This window comes from Monodelphis domestica, chromosome 3, assembly GCF_027887165.1.
Source record: "Monodelphis domestica isolate mMonDom1 chromosome 3, mMonDom1.pri, whole genome shotgun sequence".
Taxonomy (NCBI): Eukaryota; Metazoa; Chordata; class Mammalia; order Didelphimorphia; family Didelphidae; genus Monodelphis; species Monodelphis domestica.
Genome location: NC_077229.1, coordinates 104417001 through 104437397, shown reverse-complemented (window position 1 = coordinate 104437397; position 20397 = coordinate 104417001). Strand labels below are relative to the sequence as shown.

The window sequence follows — 20397 nt, the reverse complement described above, 5'->3', positions numbered from 1 at the left end:
CAGCTGGGAAGTATCTGAGGTCCGATTTGAACCCAGGACCTTCTGCCTCTAGGGCTGGCTCTCAATCCGCTGAGCTACCCAGCTGTCCCTTAAGATTAAAGGGAAGAAAAAGAAAAAAACTGCTGATTCCAATTTAACTTAAGGAGAAAAGAGAAAAAGTTTTTTATACTCACGTGTTCTAGCAGCTGTGTCTTTAAGCCAAGTTTTTTTGTTAAAAAAAAAAGAACTAAGTGGTGAAACAGTATAGTAAAAAGGCAAGGAAAAAGTTTTATTGAGAGGATTCTTTAGACTCCCGTGTGGTCAGCCACAATGTAACAAGGGAATCACTTTAAAAGACTGATATATATTAATTTAAGGTCGCCAAGGAATCAGCTATGTAATTCCTAAATGAAAAACTCAAGTCAGCCGTCAGCCTTTTTTGGAGTTTAATTACAATAGGAGCAAGAAAGGAATTAGAGATATATATATAGAGAGAGAAAGGGGAGAGAAGGGAATAGGGCTTAAATACCCCTTCTGTTTAGGCTGGGCCAAAAGGCCCAAGCCCTTAGATAGCTGGGGCAAAGAAAAGAGATCAGTCCCTATTACTCACGTGTCCAAAATGGAGAAACAGTCTCAGAGGCCCCCACCTTCAGCTTCCTTCAGAGCAAGCTTCCTCAGAGCCCAGGAACAACACCGACCACAAAAATCAACCACCACCTCTTCTCTCTCCAGACCCTCCTATCTTTAAGGACACCATCCAAGTTGCCTCCCCTCAGTCCTCACATCTACCAATCACTCTTCATCAATTTCCCTGTCAATGGAGGCTCTCGCTTAACCCAGGACCGCCCAGAGGTTTCTGGCTTTTGCACATGTCTTTTGAAGGTCATATTTTTCAAATGATTAAATCTATACTCCTTTGCTACAGCCCTTTCTAAATCCTGTTAACTTGAGTATGGTAGACATTGGAATAATTAAATTTTGATCTAGGCTGCAGCCCTTACTCAATCCTATTAGGACTGAATAGGGTGGAGATTTATTCCAAGTATCTCCATTGTATCAATTCTAAATCAATCAAGACTCAAAGAAATTCCTGTTCTATGCTTAAGCATAGGTCAAAGTCCTTTCCATTGTTCAGCAAAGGGTTTCTGTCCTAAAGTAATCTTAAGAAGGGAAGAGAAGGAACCTCCCATGCCAATGGAGTTCCCATTCCAATAGACTATCAGTAAGAAATTTTCCAAGTATGAAATATCCCAATGGTGAAATTTTCAACAATTATAAGTCTAAGGAAATTTGAGGTTTACACACTGAATTCCCTGTAATCAGTCGTTAAGTTCCTACTTATATGTCAGGCAATATGCTAGGTCCTGAGAGTACAAATTTAAAAAAAATAGTCTATGTCCTCAAAGAGCTTATATTCCATCAAGGAAGAAAACCTGTACATGTGTACAATACAATGCAATTTTGAGAAGTGCTAGCTGCTGGAGTTCTGGGAACCATCAAGCCACAATGTCTTGACAAGGTCACATGTGGTAACCAAGAGGTCACAGATAGCAAGATGGAATTGTCTATTCAGTTTCCTCTATATGACTTCTCTTATCAATATCCCTTACTAATGGAATTGATATGATTGTTCCCCTCCCTAGCCTTAGAAGGAATAATATAAGAGCAATATACTTGCATTCTATTTCCCCAAAACATCACCAAAAGATCAGACTTTCAAATCCAAACCCAAAAGACTACCATGGCTTAACTTTTACTTAGGTACATAATTCCCAGCAAAGCCATAACCACAAGCCAAACCCAGAATATTCCCACTCATAGAAACATATTCTCCTGAAGTCAGCATGCAAATCAACCAGAGGCCCTTGCAAAATGTGCAGGTACACCAAGCTTCAACATGCCTCAGTGAATTGAATTCACTAACCAGAGACTCCCCTTCATAGAAACTCCCTGCTAACCCTGAAAAATGATCTGCCTAACAATTAATCTGAGTTGTACGCTCCTCTGATCCCTCAAGCTCAGCACTATAATTGTTGAATTGTCTTTAAGTTTCTGATTATTTCTTTTTATTAAAAGTAATAAGTAAATTTCCTTGATTGTAAGCTCAAGCTCCTCACAGGGTAATTGAGAAAATTAAGCCACCTGTGACGAAATAATTTATCTTCTGCAAAACCTCTATTCAAAATCAAGTTACAAGAATATTGAATGTTAATTGTGTGATTTGTTAAAAGTTAATGTATCACTTTTCCAATTATCTTTACTTGAACATGTGTGCTGAGAATTGTAGCTGTGTGCCAAGAAAATGGGTATAGAATAAACACTGAACCTGGGCATGGCGGAGCAGCCACCAGATTGCAAAGCTTACCCCTGGCTGAAACACATTCATAGCTGTCTTCCATTTTTTATTTTTTCATCCGGTCATTCACCACCTTCCAAGAACCCCTGGAGACACGAGTGGGGCTGGACCCGACTCCTGACATTGGAGGGATCAAGAGAGGCCTCATGTAGTAGCTGCCATTGATCTGAGCTTTGAAGGAAGCTAGGGATTCTAAACTGCATTCCAAGTATGGGGGACAGTCTTGAAAAAGGAGATGGGAGAAAACAGAAAGAAGAGGAATGTGATACACAAGATGAAAAGCAGAGGCCAGAAGGCTTATATATTTATGATCAAAGAGATTATTTGTCATGAAAATTCTTTCTTCAATTCGGTATTCTAAACAGAAGAGAGCCCTTCTCATGAGTTTAAAGGATTTAATCACATTTTGTTACAGTATAGGCCCTGATATTTAACAAAGCTGTAAACATTTTATGTCACTTTTTTTATATAGAGGGGATAAGTAAAACTTCAGTTGTCTCAGTCAGATTTGGAGCTATAATATGGGGCCAACTTTAATGAGATGAACTTATATGATAATATAATGTAATGTAATATAATATAAAGCCCTACATTTGAGTATCAGATGTATAGAAATACAAAATTAAGAGATGATTAAATAGAAAACAATTCACATGAAAAATATCTTGGGTTTTTGGTGGATTACAAACTCAGTATGAGCAACAAAGTGATATAGTACCCAAAAGTATCTGACAAACCTAACAAAAGTGCTAATATGATCTTAGGCTGAATTGAAAAAGACAGGACCTCATCTGGACTATTGTATTCACTTCTAGGCACTATATTTTGGGAAGAATGTTGAAAAACTGGACTTGTGTAGAGGAAGGCAAACAGGACAGTGGGGAAAATGAGGATGATAACTTTTAATTCAGTTGAAGAATGTTTAGTCAGCAGTGGTTTTCAAACTTTTTGACATCAGTACCACTCTAAAAATTATTGGGATCCCCCTCCAAAAGCTTTTGTTTACATAGGTTATATCTACTGTTATTAACCAGATTAAAAATTAAAACATAATTTTGAAAATAGTCTTGACCTTAAGAAATCCTTAAAAGATGTCTTGGACCAAACTTTGAGAGCCACTAAACTGGAAAGCTTTGGGGAAGACAAGATAGATGGCCTAAAGTATCAAGAAGGGCTGAAGTGAGGGAAAAGGACTAAATGTGTTGGTTAGCACCAATGCAGAATTAGGAACAATGGCTTGAAGTTGCAAATGGGTAGAATTCATTTCAGTGTAAGGAATAATTTCTTAAAATATTATTTAAAAGGATAATAATAAGCTGCCTCAGGAGGTAGAAGGATCCCTATCACTAGGGTTGTTTAAGGAAAGGTTGGACAATCATCTGACAGGGATAATGTAGGAAGTGTCCTCTTCATTTATAGGTTGGGACAAGATGACTTCTGAGGACCTGCCAACTCTGAAAATCAGTAGGATTTAAAATGAGGTATTGCTAATGTCATTCCAATATTTTAATTTTTGTCAGCATGACTATTCTGATAACAAATTAAATGAAAGATGTTACAAATGCAGGCTTATTGGCATGCATTACATTTATAGGATTTTTCTTCAACATGAGTTCTCTAATGTAGATTAAAGTGTGAACTCCAATTAGAGGTTTTCTTATACTATTGTATTCATTCAGTTTCTTTCCAGGCAACTTTATAAGGCTTAAAATATCAGAAGGCTTTCATATTAATTATTTTGGTTGGATTTCTCATCAGTATGAATTCTTTGATGTAGAATAAGGTATGAACTCCTACTAAATGCTTTCTCACATTGATTACATTTGAAAAGTTTCTTTCCAGTATGAATGATCTGATGCTGAACAAGAGTTGAACTCTGACTGAAAGCTTTCCCACATTCATGACATTCATAAGGCTTTTCTCCAGTGTGAACTCTCTGGTGCCTAATGAGGAGTGAACTTTGAGTGAAGGCTTTCCCACATTCAGTACATTTGTGGGGTTTCTCTCCAGTATGAATTCTCTGATGTAATCTAAGTTGTGAGCTTTGACAAAAAGCTTTTCCACATTCACTACACTTATGAGGCTTTTCTCCAGTATGAATTCTCTGGTGTAGAGTAAGTTGTGAGCGTTGACTAAAGGCCTTCCCACATTTATCACATCCATAAGGTTTTTCTCCAGAATGAATTCTTTGATGTTGAATAAGCTGTGAGCTCTGACCAAAAGCTTTGCCACATTCATGACATCCATAAGGTTTTTCTCCAGTGTGAATTCTTTGATGCTGAATAAGTTGTGAACTCTGAATGAAGCCTTTACCACACTCATTACATTTATAGGGTTTCTCTCCAGTATGAGTTCTTTGATGTAGAATAAGGCCTGAGCTGCAACTGAAAGCTTTTGAACATTTATTACATTTATATGGTTTTTCTCCAGTGTGTATTAGTTGATGTTGAATAAGACGTGAGCTCCATCTGAAGGCTTTCCCACAGTCATTACATTTGTATGGTTTTACTCCAGTATGGACTATCTGATGTTGATCAAGAGTTGAATTCTGACTAAATGATTTCCCACATTCCTTACATTTATAGGGTCTTTCTCCAGTGTGAATTCTCTGGTGTAGAATAAGGTGTGAGTTCTGAATAAAGGTTTCTCCACATTCATTACATTTGTAGGGTCTCTCTCCAGTGTGAATTCTTTGATGTCTAATAAGTAGTGATCTTTGATTGAAAGCTTTTCCACATTCATTACATGCATGAGGCCTCTCTCCTGTGTGAATCCTCTGATGTAATATGAGCTGAGAATTCTGACCAAAGGCTTTTCCACATTTATCACATCTATAAGGTTTCTCTCCAGTATGAATTCTTTGATGTTGAAGAAGGTGAGATTTCTGACTAAATGTTTTCTGACAGTCATTACATATAAATGGCTTATCTCCAGTATGAGTTTTCTGATGTCGATTAAGTTGTGAATTCAGACTGAAAGCTTTACCACATTCATCACATCTATAAGGTTTTTCTCCAGTGTGAATTAACTGATGCTGAATAAGCCGGGAGCTACAAATGAAAGCTTTTGAACATTTATTACATTTATATGGTTTTTCTCCAGTATGAATTTTTTGATGTTCTCTAAGGTTTGAGTTTCGATTGAAAATCTTCCCACATTCATTACATTTGTATGATTTTTCTCCAATGTAAATTCTTTGATGTAGAACAAGGTCTGAATTCTGCTTGAAATTTCTTCCAAAAGTATCAAATTCATGGACTCTTTCTTTTGTTATTCCTTTAGGATATGCAGTGGGTTTTGATTCTGCCCCAAGTTCATTACATTTTTTGGTGATGTCCTCTATAGTTGTTTTTTTATGGGTCATTGTGACTTTATTGAAATCTTTTTAGAAGGAATAGGATTTACTCAAAATCACTACTTTTGAGTTTCTCTGATAAATTTTAAGCTCCTCTCAGGTTCAAAATATTCTCCAAATTCATGTGCCCAAGGGAAATTCGTTAGGATTATTTCCAGTGTTTTACCATTTGACTCTACTCCTTTGAAATTCTCCCTTCTTTCATAAAACTGCTCATTCTCAGTTGTTTCCAAATCTGAAACAAGAAATTGAAAATATGTTCTATATGCTGAGAAAAAAATTATTAGAATAGGAACTGAATCATTAACATTTATGTTCAAGCAGTACATATGGCTTTGCCTGGTCTCAGAATTAACATGAAATCTAGAAAAAAAATGCAAGATGGGAACTAGAAAGCAGGAGCACTGAAGTAGAGGCATAGTCCAGATGGTGAACACAAAGTACCAGCTGAAGAGGGTGGAACATTTAATTAGTGGAACGTGTTGGGCAGAGGAATTGGGGAGGAGCAAGAAATTTTGAGGTCTAAGCACAGTGTGTAGGAGACAAGATAAGTTTTCAGTAAGTGTGTGATGGTTGGTATGGCCAGTGGTGAGATGACCTGAATAGGTAGATGAGGATAGTTGATGGGGGAGTAGTAGTTAGAATTACATTAACAGAAGAGAATGTTTCCTAAGGAAATTAGTTCCTAGTCACTAAAGTTATTTAAAGAGAAGCTGGATAAAAATGTGTCAAAGAATGATTTTAAAAGACTTCTATGATTCTTTGAGTATGAATGGGAAAGAAAGGACTACTAAAACAGGGAAAAGGTCTGCCCCTCAAATAAATTCTAAATTGCCAAATCCAATGCTCTCTTTTTCAATTTTCATTCTTCTTGACATCTCTGTAGCTTTTGACAGCTGATCACCATCCCCTCCTTCATATTCTTTTCTCTCTAGGTGCTCAGGACACTAATCTCTCCAATTGTTCCTTTTCAGTCTCCCTTGATGGATCCTCACTAGATTATATCATCTAACCATAGGTTTTCTTCAGGATTCTATTACAGGAGTCTCTTTTTCCTTTAGATTACTTCAGTTGGTGATCTAATCGGCTCCCCTAGACTTAATTACTGTGCTAATAATTCTCAAAGCTATCTATCCTGCCCCAAACTCTATAGAGCTCTAGTCTCAAATCCCCAACTATCTTTAAGATATCTCAAACTGGATGTCCAGTTAACATGTCCAAAATTTAACTTATTATTTGTCCTCCTAGACACTAAGCCCATTCCACTTTCCTATTATTGTTCAAGGAACTTCCATCATACCCTCAGGCTTACAACCTAGGTATCATCCTTGACTCCACATTGCCTGTCACCTTCCATAACCAATCTATTGCCAAGGTCTGTTGACTTCACCTTTGTAACATCTCTCACATATACCCCTTTTCCCCCCTCTGATACTGTGCAGGCCTCTCATCAATTCACACTAGGACTACTGTAATAATCTGCTAGTGGGTCTGCCTGCTTCAAGGTTCTCCTCCTTCCAATTCATTCTCTAATTTTCCTTTTCACAATCACAAGTCTAATCATATCACTTCCCTATCAATAAACTCCAGGGGGTCCCTATCAACTTCAAGATCAAATACAAAATTTTCTTGTTTGGTGTTCAAAGCCCTTCATAATTTCATCCCTTCCTACTAATCTAGTTTTCTTCTGTACATCTTCTTTCTGTACATCTATCTCCCTGCAATGTTTTCTTTGATCCAGACACTGGTCTTCTGGAAATTTCATGAAGATACTCCATCTCTCATCACAGAGCATTTTCTTTGGCTACTCTCCATGTCTAGAATTCTCTCCTTCCTCATCCCACCCTAGAAAGCCTTTTCTAACCCCTTAGTTCTGTAAATGTTTCCTCTTTAAACTGAATGTAGCTTGTTCATACATATTTGTTTGCTTGTCTCCCTCATCAGATTATGAGCTTGTTCAGGGCAAGGATTATCTTTTGCCTCTTTTTGTATCCCCAGCTCTTAACACAATGCTTGGCAAAGAGTAGGCACTAAATAAACACTTTCTGACTGATTTATTCCATCTCTATGTTGTAGACTTTAAAATGTTACAAAATGTAAGTTATTGTGCATCATGATGATCATGATGATGCATGAAGATAACACAAAAGTATTAATCCTATGTCTTACAAGGTATAAAGGCAATCCTGAGTTCTCAGAGGTCATGCCAGCAAAATATAATCTCTGACAGGTCCTTCCAAGCTAGCAAAGCTTAAAGTATAGTGCTTATGTCTTTTGTCTAAGATCAGCTGAAATTTAGAGCTGCTCTTCACCAGATTATCTATAGAGTAATGAAATTTTTGGCACATTGAAAATGTTTGCCAAATGATTTCCCTTCTGAATCCTCAACCCTTACATTGCCTTTCTCCTTCCCTTCAGCCTCTATTACTGCTGGTCATGGAATTTATTTGCTTTAATCTGGATTACCATGATAGGAAGTGAAAACAATGCAACAGAAACATCTCAGATTTATTGGAGCAGTTCATTGTTTACACAACTCTCCACTATAACGTGATGAGGTAGGCAATATACTTTTAATCTCCCCCACTTTTCATCATAAACATGGAGAGTAATTCAAGTATAAAGTAATAAAAGTATAAAGAGACAAAATGTTTGGATTTGAATATTGTTTTCACCAATTGTATGACCTTGAGCAAGTTCTTCAGACTTCAGTTTCACCATTTGTAAAGTAAGGAGGCAAAGCTAGATTTCTAAGGTTCCTTTTGATTAAAAAACTCATGAGATAACCAGTGGAATCGTGTGTCGGCTGTGGGAGGGGGGGCAGGGAGGAAAAGAAAATGATCTTTGTTTCCAGTGAATAATGTTTGGAAATGACCAAATAAAATAATGTTTAAAAAAAAATCATGAGAAACATTCCTACTAACAACTAGGAAGTTTGGGGCCCAAAGTTTGCTTTTTTGCAACTCTCCCCCTCCCCCCCCCACCATTACTGCTGCTTCTGCCCTGTAGGGCCAAACAGAACAAATCTAATCCCTCTTCCACATGACAATTCACAAGTACTTGAAGATCATTATTATATCTTCCTGAATATATTCTCCTGTAAGCTAAACATCTTCAGTTTCTTCAACAAATCCTTACATGACATAGATTCAAGTTGCCCTCCTCTAGGACCCAATCAAAGTTTTGTCATTTACTAAGTTACTTTGAGTAAGTCCTTGAGGAATCAATTTCTTCATTTGTAAAATGAGGCCAGAACAGATCAGCCAGCCACTAGATCCTTTCTAACTATAGGCCTATAATCTTATAAGATACCGGGTTTGGACTATGCGATATCTCAGGTCTCTTTTACTTCTAAATTTCTTATTTTTTGATCTGTAGTTCACAAGAGTAAGAACTCGGGGCTCTTCTAGATAAGTTACAAGCTAAGGAGAAAATCATAAGATTTAGATATGGAAGTGACCTTGGAGATCTATAAAGTCCAACATCTTCATTTTACAAATGACAAAATAGAGCCTGAGAAACTGGAAGTCCTGCTCTAGGAGAAGGAAATAGGATATATTGGTTGTTCTCAAGGATGAGAAGGAGAGAAAAGGACAAAAGAGACACTTTGTCCAAGGTTACAGTAAGCAAATTGGAGCTGATGTTTAAGCTCGGGTCTTTTGACGACAAATATTGCACTCTGGTGGGGAACAATTTCAGGATTTCAAGAAGGGCAACTCACCTGGAACCTAGCCATCAAAGAAAGCAAAGCTGCCGTTACCTTATCTCAAGTTTCCTTAGTGGAAAGGGCAGGCATTGAGGAACAGATGGAGCTGTAGAAAGACAAAAAACAAAACAAAACAAAAAACATGAGAGCAGCTTTGGTCTGAAAATTCACTTCCCTTCACATAACTCTTCTCAATAGAAGACTCATGGACCTCTACAATACAATACTATAATAGTCCCTCTTTTATTTTTAAAAAAAAAATTTTTTTTAAAAACCTTACCTTCCATCTTGGAGTCAATACTGTGTATTGGTTCCAAGGCAGAAGAGTGGTAAGGGCTAGGCAATGGGGGTCAACTGACTTGCCCAGGGTCACACAACTGGGAAATGTCTGAGGCCAGATTTGAATTTATGACCTCCCATCTCTAGGCCTGGCTCTCAATCCACTGAGCTACCTAGCTGCTCCCTCATAGTCCCTCTTTTAATGACCAATCCTTCTTGTTACTAAGTCACCATGAGTCATCTGTGCAACAGGGTTAAAGGCAAAACAGAGGGTTATATATGACATTAGAGGAACAGATAGGTAGTCCAGTGGAGAGAGAGCCAGGACTAGAGATGGGAAGTCCTGGGTTCAAACCTGGCCTCAGATATTTCCTATCTGTGTGACTCTGGGCAAGGTCACTCAACCCCAACTGCCTAGATCTTACTGCTGTTCTGCCTTTGAAAGGATACATAGTGTTGATTCTAAGATGGAAGGCAAGGGTTTTTTTTTTTTTAAGTTGTAGGCCCAGAAAACATTCTACAGATATTATTTCATTTAAACCTCACAGCAGCCCCAGGACATAGATTCTATAATTTTACTACTGAGCAACTGAGGCAAGCAGAGGTTAAGTGATTCATCTAGGATTACATAGCTAATAAATGTTTGAAGCCAAATTTGAATTCTGATCTTTTAGATCAGACTCCAGACCCAGAATTATAAACACTGCAACAGCTGCCTTAGAAGAACTCACAGGTTGCTCAGAGAGTTAGGCAGATATGACCACTTGAAAAACATATTAGGCTCCTTCAATGATTCACTCATTTAAGACTGAGTATTGAACATAATAAAGCATGATGAAAATAAATGCAACTTGATACATTTACATCTATTACAGAAAAAAAGCAGAGAAACTCTAGGAAGAATTTGACAAAAGCCTCCAAACAAAGTCAACACATACATTGACACTTCCTCTGAAGGACAGTGAGAAATATGTTGAAAAATATGGTTTCAGATTAAGAGGCCAAAGAATTTTAGATTCCTCAAAAATCTCATGCCTATATGTAATAAATATTTTTTTAAAAAAAGAGAATCAGAAGGCACTTGATGTGAGAATTGAACATAACAAAAAATGAATTTAACTGTAATACAGAAATGACTAGTTATTTAGAAGTCATCCCCAAACCAGTGTGGCCAGATTAACTAGTAGCTGAAACAAAGAAGAAAATCAACACTAAATAAAGATAAAGCTAAAACTATCACTCTATATGCAATTATAACAGCTCTTATATTACCTGTTCAAACAAATTGTTGGTGCTGAAGATTAGTAAATAGATAAAGGTTATTATATTGACTTTGATTGTCATCATTTCTTGTCAAAGCCTAATGTAAAGGAGATATCACAATTAAGACAACAAAAGAACCCAGAAATTGATTCATCCAAGAAACACTTGCTTTCCATGCCAAAATTTGCAGCCAAGGGCAGCACTAGTTTAAAGTATTAATCCATTTACAAAATTATGGCCTAGGATAGCAGAAGCAAATTGAATAGAGTGCTGGACCTAGAGTCAAGAAGAATGGAGTCTGAATTTATGCCTCAAACATTTATCAGCTATGTGATTTAACAACTGCCTGCCTCAATTTCCTTAATCTGTAAATTTGGGTTAAAAGAACTTATAGCCAGATGGCTGACCTAAGGAATAAAGATACTATGTTTTTTAAACCCCAAAAGGCTATATGTCTGCCTTTCAATTTCCCATTTCTTTCAAAATTCTGCTTAAATCTCACCTTTTGTGGGAGGTCTTTCCCAATTCCCCTAGCTGCTAATACAGTTTAACTTCCTGATTATATTCACTCCATTACTATTGCTAAAGTGTTGGACTTGGACTTTCCTGTAACCTCAGAACTTAAGACAATGCCTAGCATTGCCTGACTCAAAGTGATCTGACTACCAGTCCACTTCTTAATTTATACTTTACTGAAGTCTACCTATTTTTGCACTAATTAATAAATATAGAATTGTTTAATATATTGTGTCAGTATATTTCAGACCCATTTCTTCTGTTAAAAGTTTTTAAGTTTTAGTTTTTATGTATTGTAGGTCTATGCCACCCATGCCAAAAGTATTTTTAACTGAGAAAAACTGCCATTTTATCTAATAAATATGGGCATAAAGTAATATTTCATAAATACTGGATTACTGGACATTTGAAATAGCATGGCAGTGATATTTGAAAGATCATGTAAAAATATACAATTGGAGGACAAATATCCCAATTTCCAAAACAGGAATGAAAACAATTTATGAACTACAGTTCAGTGACTTTGATTCCAAATTCTTGGAACAAATTTAGAATGGATTATTAAAGAGATAGTTAATTATTAAAAAGACATCTTGAAAAGGAAGCAGTAATTATAAAACAAAACAAAACAAAAAAACCAGCATGGTTTCATTAAGAACTATTTCCTTTCTGACAGGATTACTAATCTAGTAAATCTGGAGAATTCTATAGTTAAAATTTGCCTAGAGTTCAGCAAGACATTTGATATAATTAAATTATTTTAAAATGTTATCTCTAAATCATTAAAGTATCTCTTATCATAAAGCATCTCTAAAAGGAAAGATTTAAGTTTTTCTTGTTAAAAAAAGGAGAGATGTAGCCTAGACAGTAGTACAAATATAATTGACTTGGAACTAGGTGAATAGCCATATTCAGAGTACTTATTAATGGTTCCATTATCATTTTGGCAGGAGGTCTCCAATAGTGTCCATGAGGTTCTCTGCATGAGCCTGTGTTGCTTAACATTTTTATTAATGACCTGGAAAAAGACAAAGACAGAATGCTTGTCATATCTATAGATGACACAAATCTAAATATCACACACTGGATGCCAGGATCCAAAAAGATCTTGAAAGCTAGAGTATTGATCTGACTTTAAGATGAAATTCAATGGAGAGTAATGCAAAGTATTACACTAGGGATAAAAAAAATCAATTTCTTAAATACAAAATGGAGTACACATGTTAAGACAACTTCATCCAAAAATGGTATAAGGGTTTTAGAGAACTTCAAACTCAATAACAGTTGGCAATATGATATAGAAGTCAAAAAAGCTAAAGCTACATTGGAAGAATAGCAATGAGATGATCATTCCTCTGTATTCTGTCCTGGTCAGACCACATTTAACATACAGTGTTCATTTTGGGGAAGAAGGACATTGAAACATTGGAAGGCATCCTAAGGAAGGTAATCAGGATTGTGAAGGATATTGAATCCATGTCATCTAAGAATGAGTTGAAGAAACTAACTTGTTTACCTTGGATCAGATTTGGGGAAACATGATAGCTATGGTCAAGTATCTGAAGGACTGTCATGTACAAGATTTGACCATTGAGGAAAAAGCCAGAAAAATAATAGAAAACAGAAGTCTCACTGAGACAAATTTAGACATGATACCAAGAAAAACTAACAGAACTACAAAAAATTGGAATGGGCTGTGTTGGGAAGTGATGAGTTCTTTTTGAGAGGTCTTCAAGTACAGGCTATATAACCATTTGTCCAGTATGTATATTACAGTTGTTGTTTCAGTCATGTCCAACTCTTTCTGACACCATTCAGGGTTTTTTTTGGCAAAGATACTGCAGTGGTTTGCCATTTCCTGCTCCAGCTCATTTTATAGAGGAGGAAATTGAGGCAAACAGGGTTAAGTGACTTGCCCAGGGTCACACAGCCATTAAGTTTGTGAGGTCAGATCTGAGCTCAAGAAGGGTCTTCCTGACTTTAGGCCAAGTACTCTATCCAAATCACCACCTAGCTGATCAATTTCTACCTGCTGAAATCCTTTTCAAGGCTAATCTCAGACACTGTTATATAAAACTTTCTCTAATGTCCTCCTTCAAAGAATAATTGCTCCCTGATCAGTTTTTTCATAATCTTACTTTTCTCCCAAGACATTCTATTATACATCACACTCTTCTGGTTATGTATTATATTTCCCCCAGGGGACTACAAGCTCCTTGAAGGCAAGTCCCAGGTCTTTTTTCTTTTCTGTGTCCTCTAGTGTCTAGTACTTAGCAAATGTTTTAACTGAACTGAAAGTTAAATTTTGATGCTGTTCAATTGTTCAGTCATGTTTGACTCTTCGTGATTCTACAGACAATAAATAGCATGCCATGCCCTTCTACCCCCCACCATCACTCAAAGTCTATGTTGAAGTTCATGTTCATGAAAGTTAATAAGAGACCACATTATAAGCTCCTTAAAGAGCAGAGAATGTTCCATTTGTATTGTAGTATAATCTTAAATTTAGCTTAATAAATGTTTGTTGAATTAAACATAATCAACAATGTAATGGCCTCTGAGCAACGTGAAGCCCAAGAAGGACCCAGCAGATCTAGCTAGGAAGGTAAGTGAAGCAGCATTAGCTGGCCTGTGTGGGTGGTGGTAGTTTTTTCAATTTTCACTTGTCTATTATGGCAAACAAGGTTAATGATAAAAGCTGGCATTTACTTTATGCTTTAAAATTTGCAAAGCCCTTTGCATACATGATCTCATTTGAACTCACCTACTTCTGAGGTAGGAATTAAAAGTATCATGAGGTAATTTTTTGACTTGGTAGGGTCACACTGGAAGCAAACGTCGGGGGCAGGATTTGAACCCAGGTCTTTCTACCTCCAAGTTCTGCACTTTACCCACTGAGGACATTTGTGAGGTATGCTCCCACTCCCACAGGGTTTTCCTCCTTTCACATGACCCCACCCCCCTCCATCTGGCTGGTCCTTACAACTAAGGGCCCTGTCAACTGGAAAGAAGCTTCAGGGACCACCTAGTCAGTCCCTCTCGTTCTTATAGAGGGGGAAACTGAGCACCAGTGGAAAGGAGGGGTTTGTCCAAGTTCACACAGTGACGTAGAGGAAGGGTCGTGACCTCTGAGGGATCAGTGCTTCCCAGACCGGGGCTCTTCTCGCTGCCTCCCGTCCCACCCCGGCCTCAGACCGCCAGTGATCCGACTCACCGTCCGCTCCGGGCGCGCGGTGTCCGGGACCTGGGGCGGGGGTGGGACGGGAGAGGGACGGAGACGAAGCAGTGGAGGGAGGGAAAAAGGGAGGAGGGAAGTAAAACGAATTCGTAACCTCAACTAAACAGGGGCGAGCCGGGCGGAAATAGGTGAATGAGGGCCGGAAACTGCTCCTACGCTCCAGAACCTGTGACCCTTCTAGGATGCTTGGAGGACTTGAGCATCTCTATTACCCTCCCCACCTCGCTTCAGGAAAGTCCATAATGGGCAAAGCAGTCGGGACACCAGAGAGGAAGATTTCCCCAAATCTTTCTCCCATTACCCTCCCCTGGAGTCCTCAGATTGCTGGCCTTAGCGTGGCGCTGCAACCCAAACATTTAGTCCAAAGGAGAGCCTCACCCCCTCACTCCCACCAATGGCTGACTGAACTGCCCATAGATCAGTCTCCTTGAACCTCAGCGTCGCAGAATCTCAGCACAGAAAAGCTCCTCAGAGATCTCCTAGTCCAACTTGTACTTGAACCTGAATCCCTCTGCAATATACTCCACAAGTGTCCATCTAGCCTTTGAAGGCTTCTGCTACCTTCAGAGACAGCTGATACCTCTTTGGCAAAGTTCTAATTGTTGGAAAGTTTCCCATAACATCAATCCTATATTTCTCTCTTCTGTTTCCACCCACTGCTCCTAGTTGTACTCTCAAAGAGCTAAGCAGAGCAAGTCTCATCTCTTTTACACTGGATAGTCCTTCAGATCATGGAAGACAATGTCCAACTTGGCATCGTAATGTGAATTTTCCCATCCAGAATAGTCAGGTTAGTCAATACTTTTTTTGATGTTACATTAGATGTGTTGGAGATAGCTTTGTTCCTGTGTGGTGGTCTCTGAGCAGTCAGCACCATGGACAGGAGTGGCTATTAATCAATTCAGGTCTTCTTATCAGATTTAGTTGTGTGACTCATTGAGTTTATGTTTGTGCCACCCAAATTTACTTGACCATGCCCTTCCTTCGCCTTTCCTCAATCACTTTCACTCAAAGTCATAATTTAAACACATCATTGAATTAGTAAAAGCATAGCTAAAGTAGAAGCAATAATTGAATGTAATTTAAACTGCAGAATTCATTCAGTCTCGAAACCTTCATTCACCCACTTCCCCTCTTTTCAGGCTTGTATCAGTCTAACAAACTGCTCACCCAAAGGAGTCCCATTGAATTCTTCTTATGTTTTTACAGTACAGCCAGGTTCCTACAATTGAATCCTTACTGTTAAATCTGCCAATTGGTGGCAAATTTCCTCCCTCTTCCAGTACCTAGCATATCCTAGGGGAAAGGTTCTTATATTTAGGGGTTTCCCATCCCCTTGTCTCCTCCCTATCTCACCCTGAGTAGGAGGTACCCAAGGCATTGGGGATGGGCCCATAGGAGAGGAATCTTGGCTCTAACTAGCCCAGACTTTTGTTAAAGGAGAGATGATGGTTCTTCTCAGGAGAACCATTTTTTGCCAAAGGAGCCAAGGTTGACAGTGTGTAAAATAAGTTATAGCCAAGTGAGTGCAGGAATGTAAACCTCAAAATTTCTTAGACTTATAAATGTTGGAAATTTCACCATTGGGAAATTTCATACTTGAAAAATTTCCTATTGATAGTGGGTCTTGACTATTGGAATGTGAACCCCATTGGCATGGGAGGTTCCTTCTCCTCCCTTCTTAAGATTACTTTAGGACAGAAACCTTTTGCTGAACAATGGAAAGGACTTTGACCTATGCTTAAGCATAGAACAGGAATTTCTTTGAGTCATGATTGATTTTAGAATTGATACAATGGAGATACTTGGAATCAATCTCCACCCTATTCAGTCCTAACAGGATTGAGTAAGGGCTGCAGCCTAGATCAAAATTTAATTATTCCAATGTCTACCCTACTCAGGTTAACAGGATTTAGAAAGGGCTGTAGCAAAGGATCAAAGATTTAATTATTTGAAAATATGACGTTCAACAGACATGTGCAAAGCCAGAGACCTCTGGGCGGTCCTGGGTTAAGCTAGAGCCTCCATTGGCACAGGGAAATTGATGGACAGGTGATTGGTAGATGTGAGGACTGAGGGGAGGGAACTTGGAGGGTTTCCTTAAGGATAGGGGGGTCGGAAGACTCGAGGAGGGTGGAGGAGTTTGTCCGAGTGGTTGCGGTGTGCTCTGAGAAGCTTGCTCTGAAGGAAGCTGAAGGTGGGGGCCCCGGAGACGGAGACTGTTTCTCCATTTTTGGTCACGTGAGTAATAGGGACTGATCTCCTTTCATTGCCCCAGCTATCTAAGGGCTTGGGCCTTTTGGCCCAGCCTAAACAGAAGGGGTATTTAAGCCCTATTCCCTTCTCTCCCCTTTCTCTCTCCCTCTATCTCTCTATCTCTAATTCCTTTCTTCCTCCTGTTTGTAATTAAAACTCCATAAAAGGTTGACGGCTGACTTGAGTTTTCATTAAGGAATTACATAGCTGAATTCCTTGGCGACCTTAAATTAATATATATCAGTCTTTTAATAGTGATTTTCTTGTCACAGAAATGTAATATATATGATCTACCTTCCTTGACATCACCTTCCCATGTGATAGCTGAGTCAGTAGTCATACAAATACTCTCTTAAGTTAGCATTTAAGTCCTTCTGGTCTCTGACTATGACTTTTATCTCTTATCCTCTCCATTTGCTATTGCTCTGGCCATAAGGCTTGGAAAGGTAGGTTGTAGCTGGGCTTTAAATTATAGGCTAAAAAGTTTGATTGGGATGGAGAGGCTAGAGCAATAATAGACAAGAGATTTTGAGAGCCTGAACTAGGATAGTGTATGGAAAGAAAATCATAAACCAAGAAAGACTTTGTGGAGACCCACAGAACATGGCAATATATTTCTAATTTCTAAATTAGAATTTCTAAAGTAAATCATACACTAGGAAAGATTTTGTGGAGGTGGGAGCAATAGAATATGAAAAGTGAATTTCCAAAGCTATTGGTTTGTGTTGTAGTTTTCAATGGAATATGGACTCCTTTATGGAAGAGGCTTTTTTGTCTTTGGATCCCCAGGGCCTTGCCCATGGTAAGTACTTAGTAAATGCTTGTTAGACTGATTTGGAGGGAAGCAGCATGAGTATAATGGAAAAAGTGCTTGATTAGGGGATCAAAGGACCAGGGTTTGAATTCTGTCACTTATACCTGTATAATCTTGGGGAAGTAATTTATCTACTCTGAGTCTTAATTTCCTCTTTTATAAAAGTGTTTGAACTAGATGGGCTCTAAGGTCCCTTTCAGCTCTGATTCTATGATTCTATTAATGTGGGCACCACAAAAATTGTTTGGGAGAAACAGACCCAAGTTTGTAGCAAAGTCTAGCCCCAAGAATGGCTCAAATTCCATTCAATTCAGAAGAAAAGAATTTTATTTGAAGAAGAGATTTAAGGTGGTATTAAGGCCTAATAGGGGTGTATGGGGTGCTCAGGGAGGAGTAATATCTTTGGTATGGAGGGCTTGTCGTGCCCTCCTAAGGCAGCTCTCCAGCCTCTGACCCTCACCTGACACCCAGCTCTCACTTGTGGCTCCCAGTAGCTGCTAGCATGTGGCAGTGGCCACACCCCGGGCAACGGCTTCAGGCCGGCTAAACCTTGTGAGGGTAGCCATTGGGTCGTTGACCCCTGGTGAACCAGGGCTTTGCTCACCCAGCATGTGAAGACTGCTTCGGCTGAACAGACGGAAGAAACCAACAAGAAGGTTCAACGGCTGAGATGGCGTAGCAGCAAGGCACTGTGGAGTGCTTAGGGCATGTTGGAGCACAAAAGACAACACAGTCATCCAATGCAGCTGAGGAAGTCTCCAGGTGTAACGACTTTTTGTGCCACTAGACCCAGGCTTCCAACGCTGAGAGAGTGGGACTGTCTCTGTGCATCGACTTTTCCACTTAAATATTCATGCACAAGTGAATTTGTGCACAAAAACACACAAAGACAATCATCATCCTCGGTTAGAGAGACTACTACTAAGACCTAATAGCTGGTGGAATAGTCTAGGGGGCTAATCAGATAGCCTCAGGGCTGATGGATTAGCCTGGGAGCTAATTTAGTGGTTTTCCTGAAGCATAGCCACCCACCCTGTGGGGAGCAGTAGCTTCATTTGACCTGGGCTGATGGGGAAGCCCTGGAGCTAATGAAGTACCCTGAAAGCTTCTGGAGCAGTTCCTACTGATGAATTAGCACCTCCATAGTCTGATGCTGATGCCCTTGGGGTGATGTGAGGGCATAACCCTAGGGAAAGATGAAATAGCCCAAAAAGATAACAGAGTTACAGCCCCAGGTATAGAGTTGCAACTCTAAAAGAGGAGTAGCAACACCTGGTGTGTAGATCATGATTTGCATATTTATTAGGGTCTGGGAGCTTGTCATCTTCCTTTCCAGGGAAGTCACCATCTTTCCCCCAAACCCTGGAAAATTAGTATGGTGAAATTCAGGTGGAGGTGTGTTTTTGGGTTTGGCATGTACATCACAGGGAATAAGAAGCATGCTAAGGTTTGGGGGATTCTTCTGGACTGCCAGAGCCAGTAGTGTGCAAGGCCCACCTTCCCCCCATTGGCCACTTGGTCATCATCTGTCAATGTGGAAGAGGTTTTGATACCCTTCTGGAATGGGAACATAGGGGGATGTAGCTCAATAGATGGCTATCAACATTGAAAAACATACAACCACCAAAGTAGTTAGAAAGAACAAGTCTTTAATCAGGCAAGGGAGATAATTTTCTAAAGACCACCACACTCATGTGCAAAATACCACATAGAGACAAGCTCTGGGACTCTGGCAACACTGTCTCTGGGAGAATGCACCTAGAAGGGGATTTTTTCCAATGAACTAAAGAATGTGGAGTCTTATATATCCTTTGGGGGAATGAAGGAAAGGAAAGACAACTGATTGGCTTACACAGAGGCCAAGGAAATAGTTCAGCTGAACTCCCTGGAAGAGGCCTAGATACAATGGGAGAAACTTGTTTTTTTTTTTTTTTTTAAATTTTAATATTATTTTATTTGGTCGTTTTCATACATTATTCACTGGAAACAAAGATCGTTTTCTTTTCCTCCCCTCCCCCCCCCCCCCCCCCCCCCGCCTTTCCCTCTCCCATAGCCGACGCATGATTCCACTGGTTATCACATGTGTTCTTGACTCGAACCCATTTCCCTGTTGTTGGAGTTTGCATTATAGTGTTCATTTAGAGTCTCTCCTCAGTCTTATCTCCTCCAACCCTGTGGTCGAGCAGTTGCTTTTCAGCGGTGTTTTTACTCCCACAGTTTATCCTCTGCTTGTGGGTAGTATTTTTTTTTTTTAGATCCCTGCAGATTGTTCAGGGAAATTGCATTGATACTTATGGAGAAGTCCATCACCTTCGATTGTACCACAATGTATCAGTCTCTGTGTATAATGTTTTCCTGGTTCTGCTCCTTTCGCTCTGCATCACTTCCTGGAGGTTGTTCCAGTTCACATGGAATTCCTCCACTTTATTATTCCTTTTAGCACAATAATATTCCATCACCAACATATACCACAATTTGTTTAGCCATTCCCCAATTGAGGGGCATCCCCTCATTTTCCAATTTTTGGCCACCACAAAGAGCGCAGCTATGAATATTTTTGTACAAGTCTTTTTGTCCATTATCTCTTTGGGGTACAAGCCCAGCAGTGCTATGGCTGGATCAAAGGGCAGACAGT

At 39.1% G+C, this 20397-nt stretch overlaps 1 protein-coding gene across 12 annotated transcripts; it reads right to left on the bottom strand.

Moving 5' to 3' along the window:
• Positions 1 to 3819: 3819 nt before the first annotated feature.
• Positions 3820 to 14824, bottom strand: LOC100619070 (zinc finger protein 420-like). 12 transcript variants are annotated; one of them, XM_056822914.1, is made up of 6 exons: positions 14669 to 14824; positions 14219 to 14279; positions 12375 to 12472; positions 10948 to 11035; positions 9412 to 9502; positions 3820 to 5925 (listed from the first exon to the last, which is right to left on the bottom strand). In XM_056822914.1, exon 6 carries the CDS (start codon positions 5697 to 5699, stop codon positions 4065 to 4067), a length of 1635 nt encoding a protein of 544 aa, XP_056678892.1. In that variant the 5' UTR covers positions 5700 to 5925; positions 9412 to 9502; positions 10948 to 11035; positions 12375 to 12472; positions 14219 to 14279; positions 14669 to 14824; the 3' UTR covers positions 3820 to 4064. The 12 variants fall into 12 exon arrangements, with proteins under 12 accessions (XP_056678892.1, XP_056678894.1, XP_016287540.1 ...); XM_056822916.1 differs by lacking the exon at positions 12375 to 12472; XM_016432054.2 differs by lacking the exon at positions 14219 to 14279.
• Positions 14825 to 20397: the final 5573 nt, after the last annotated feature.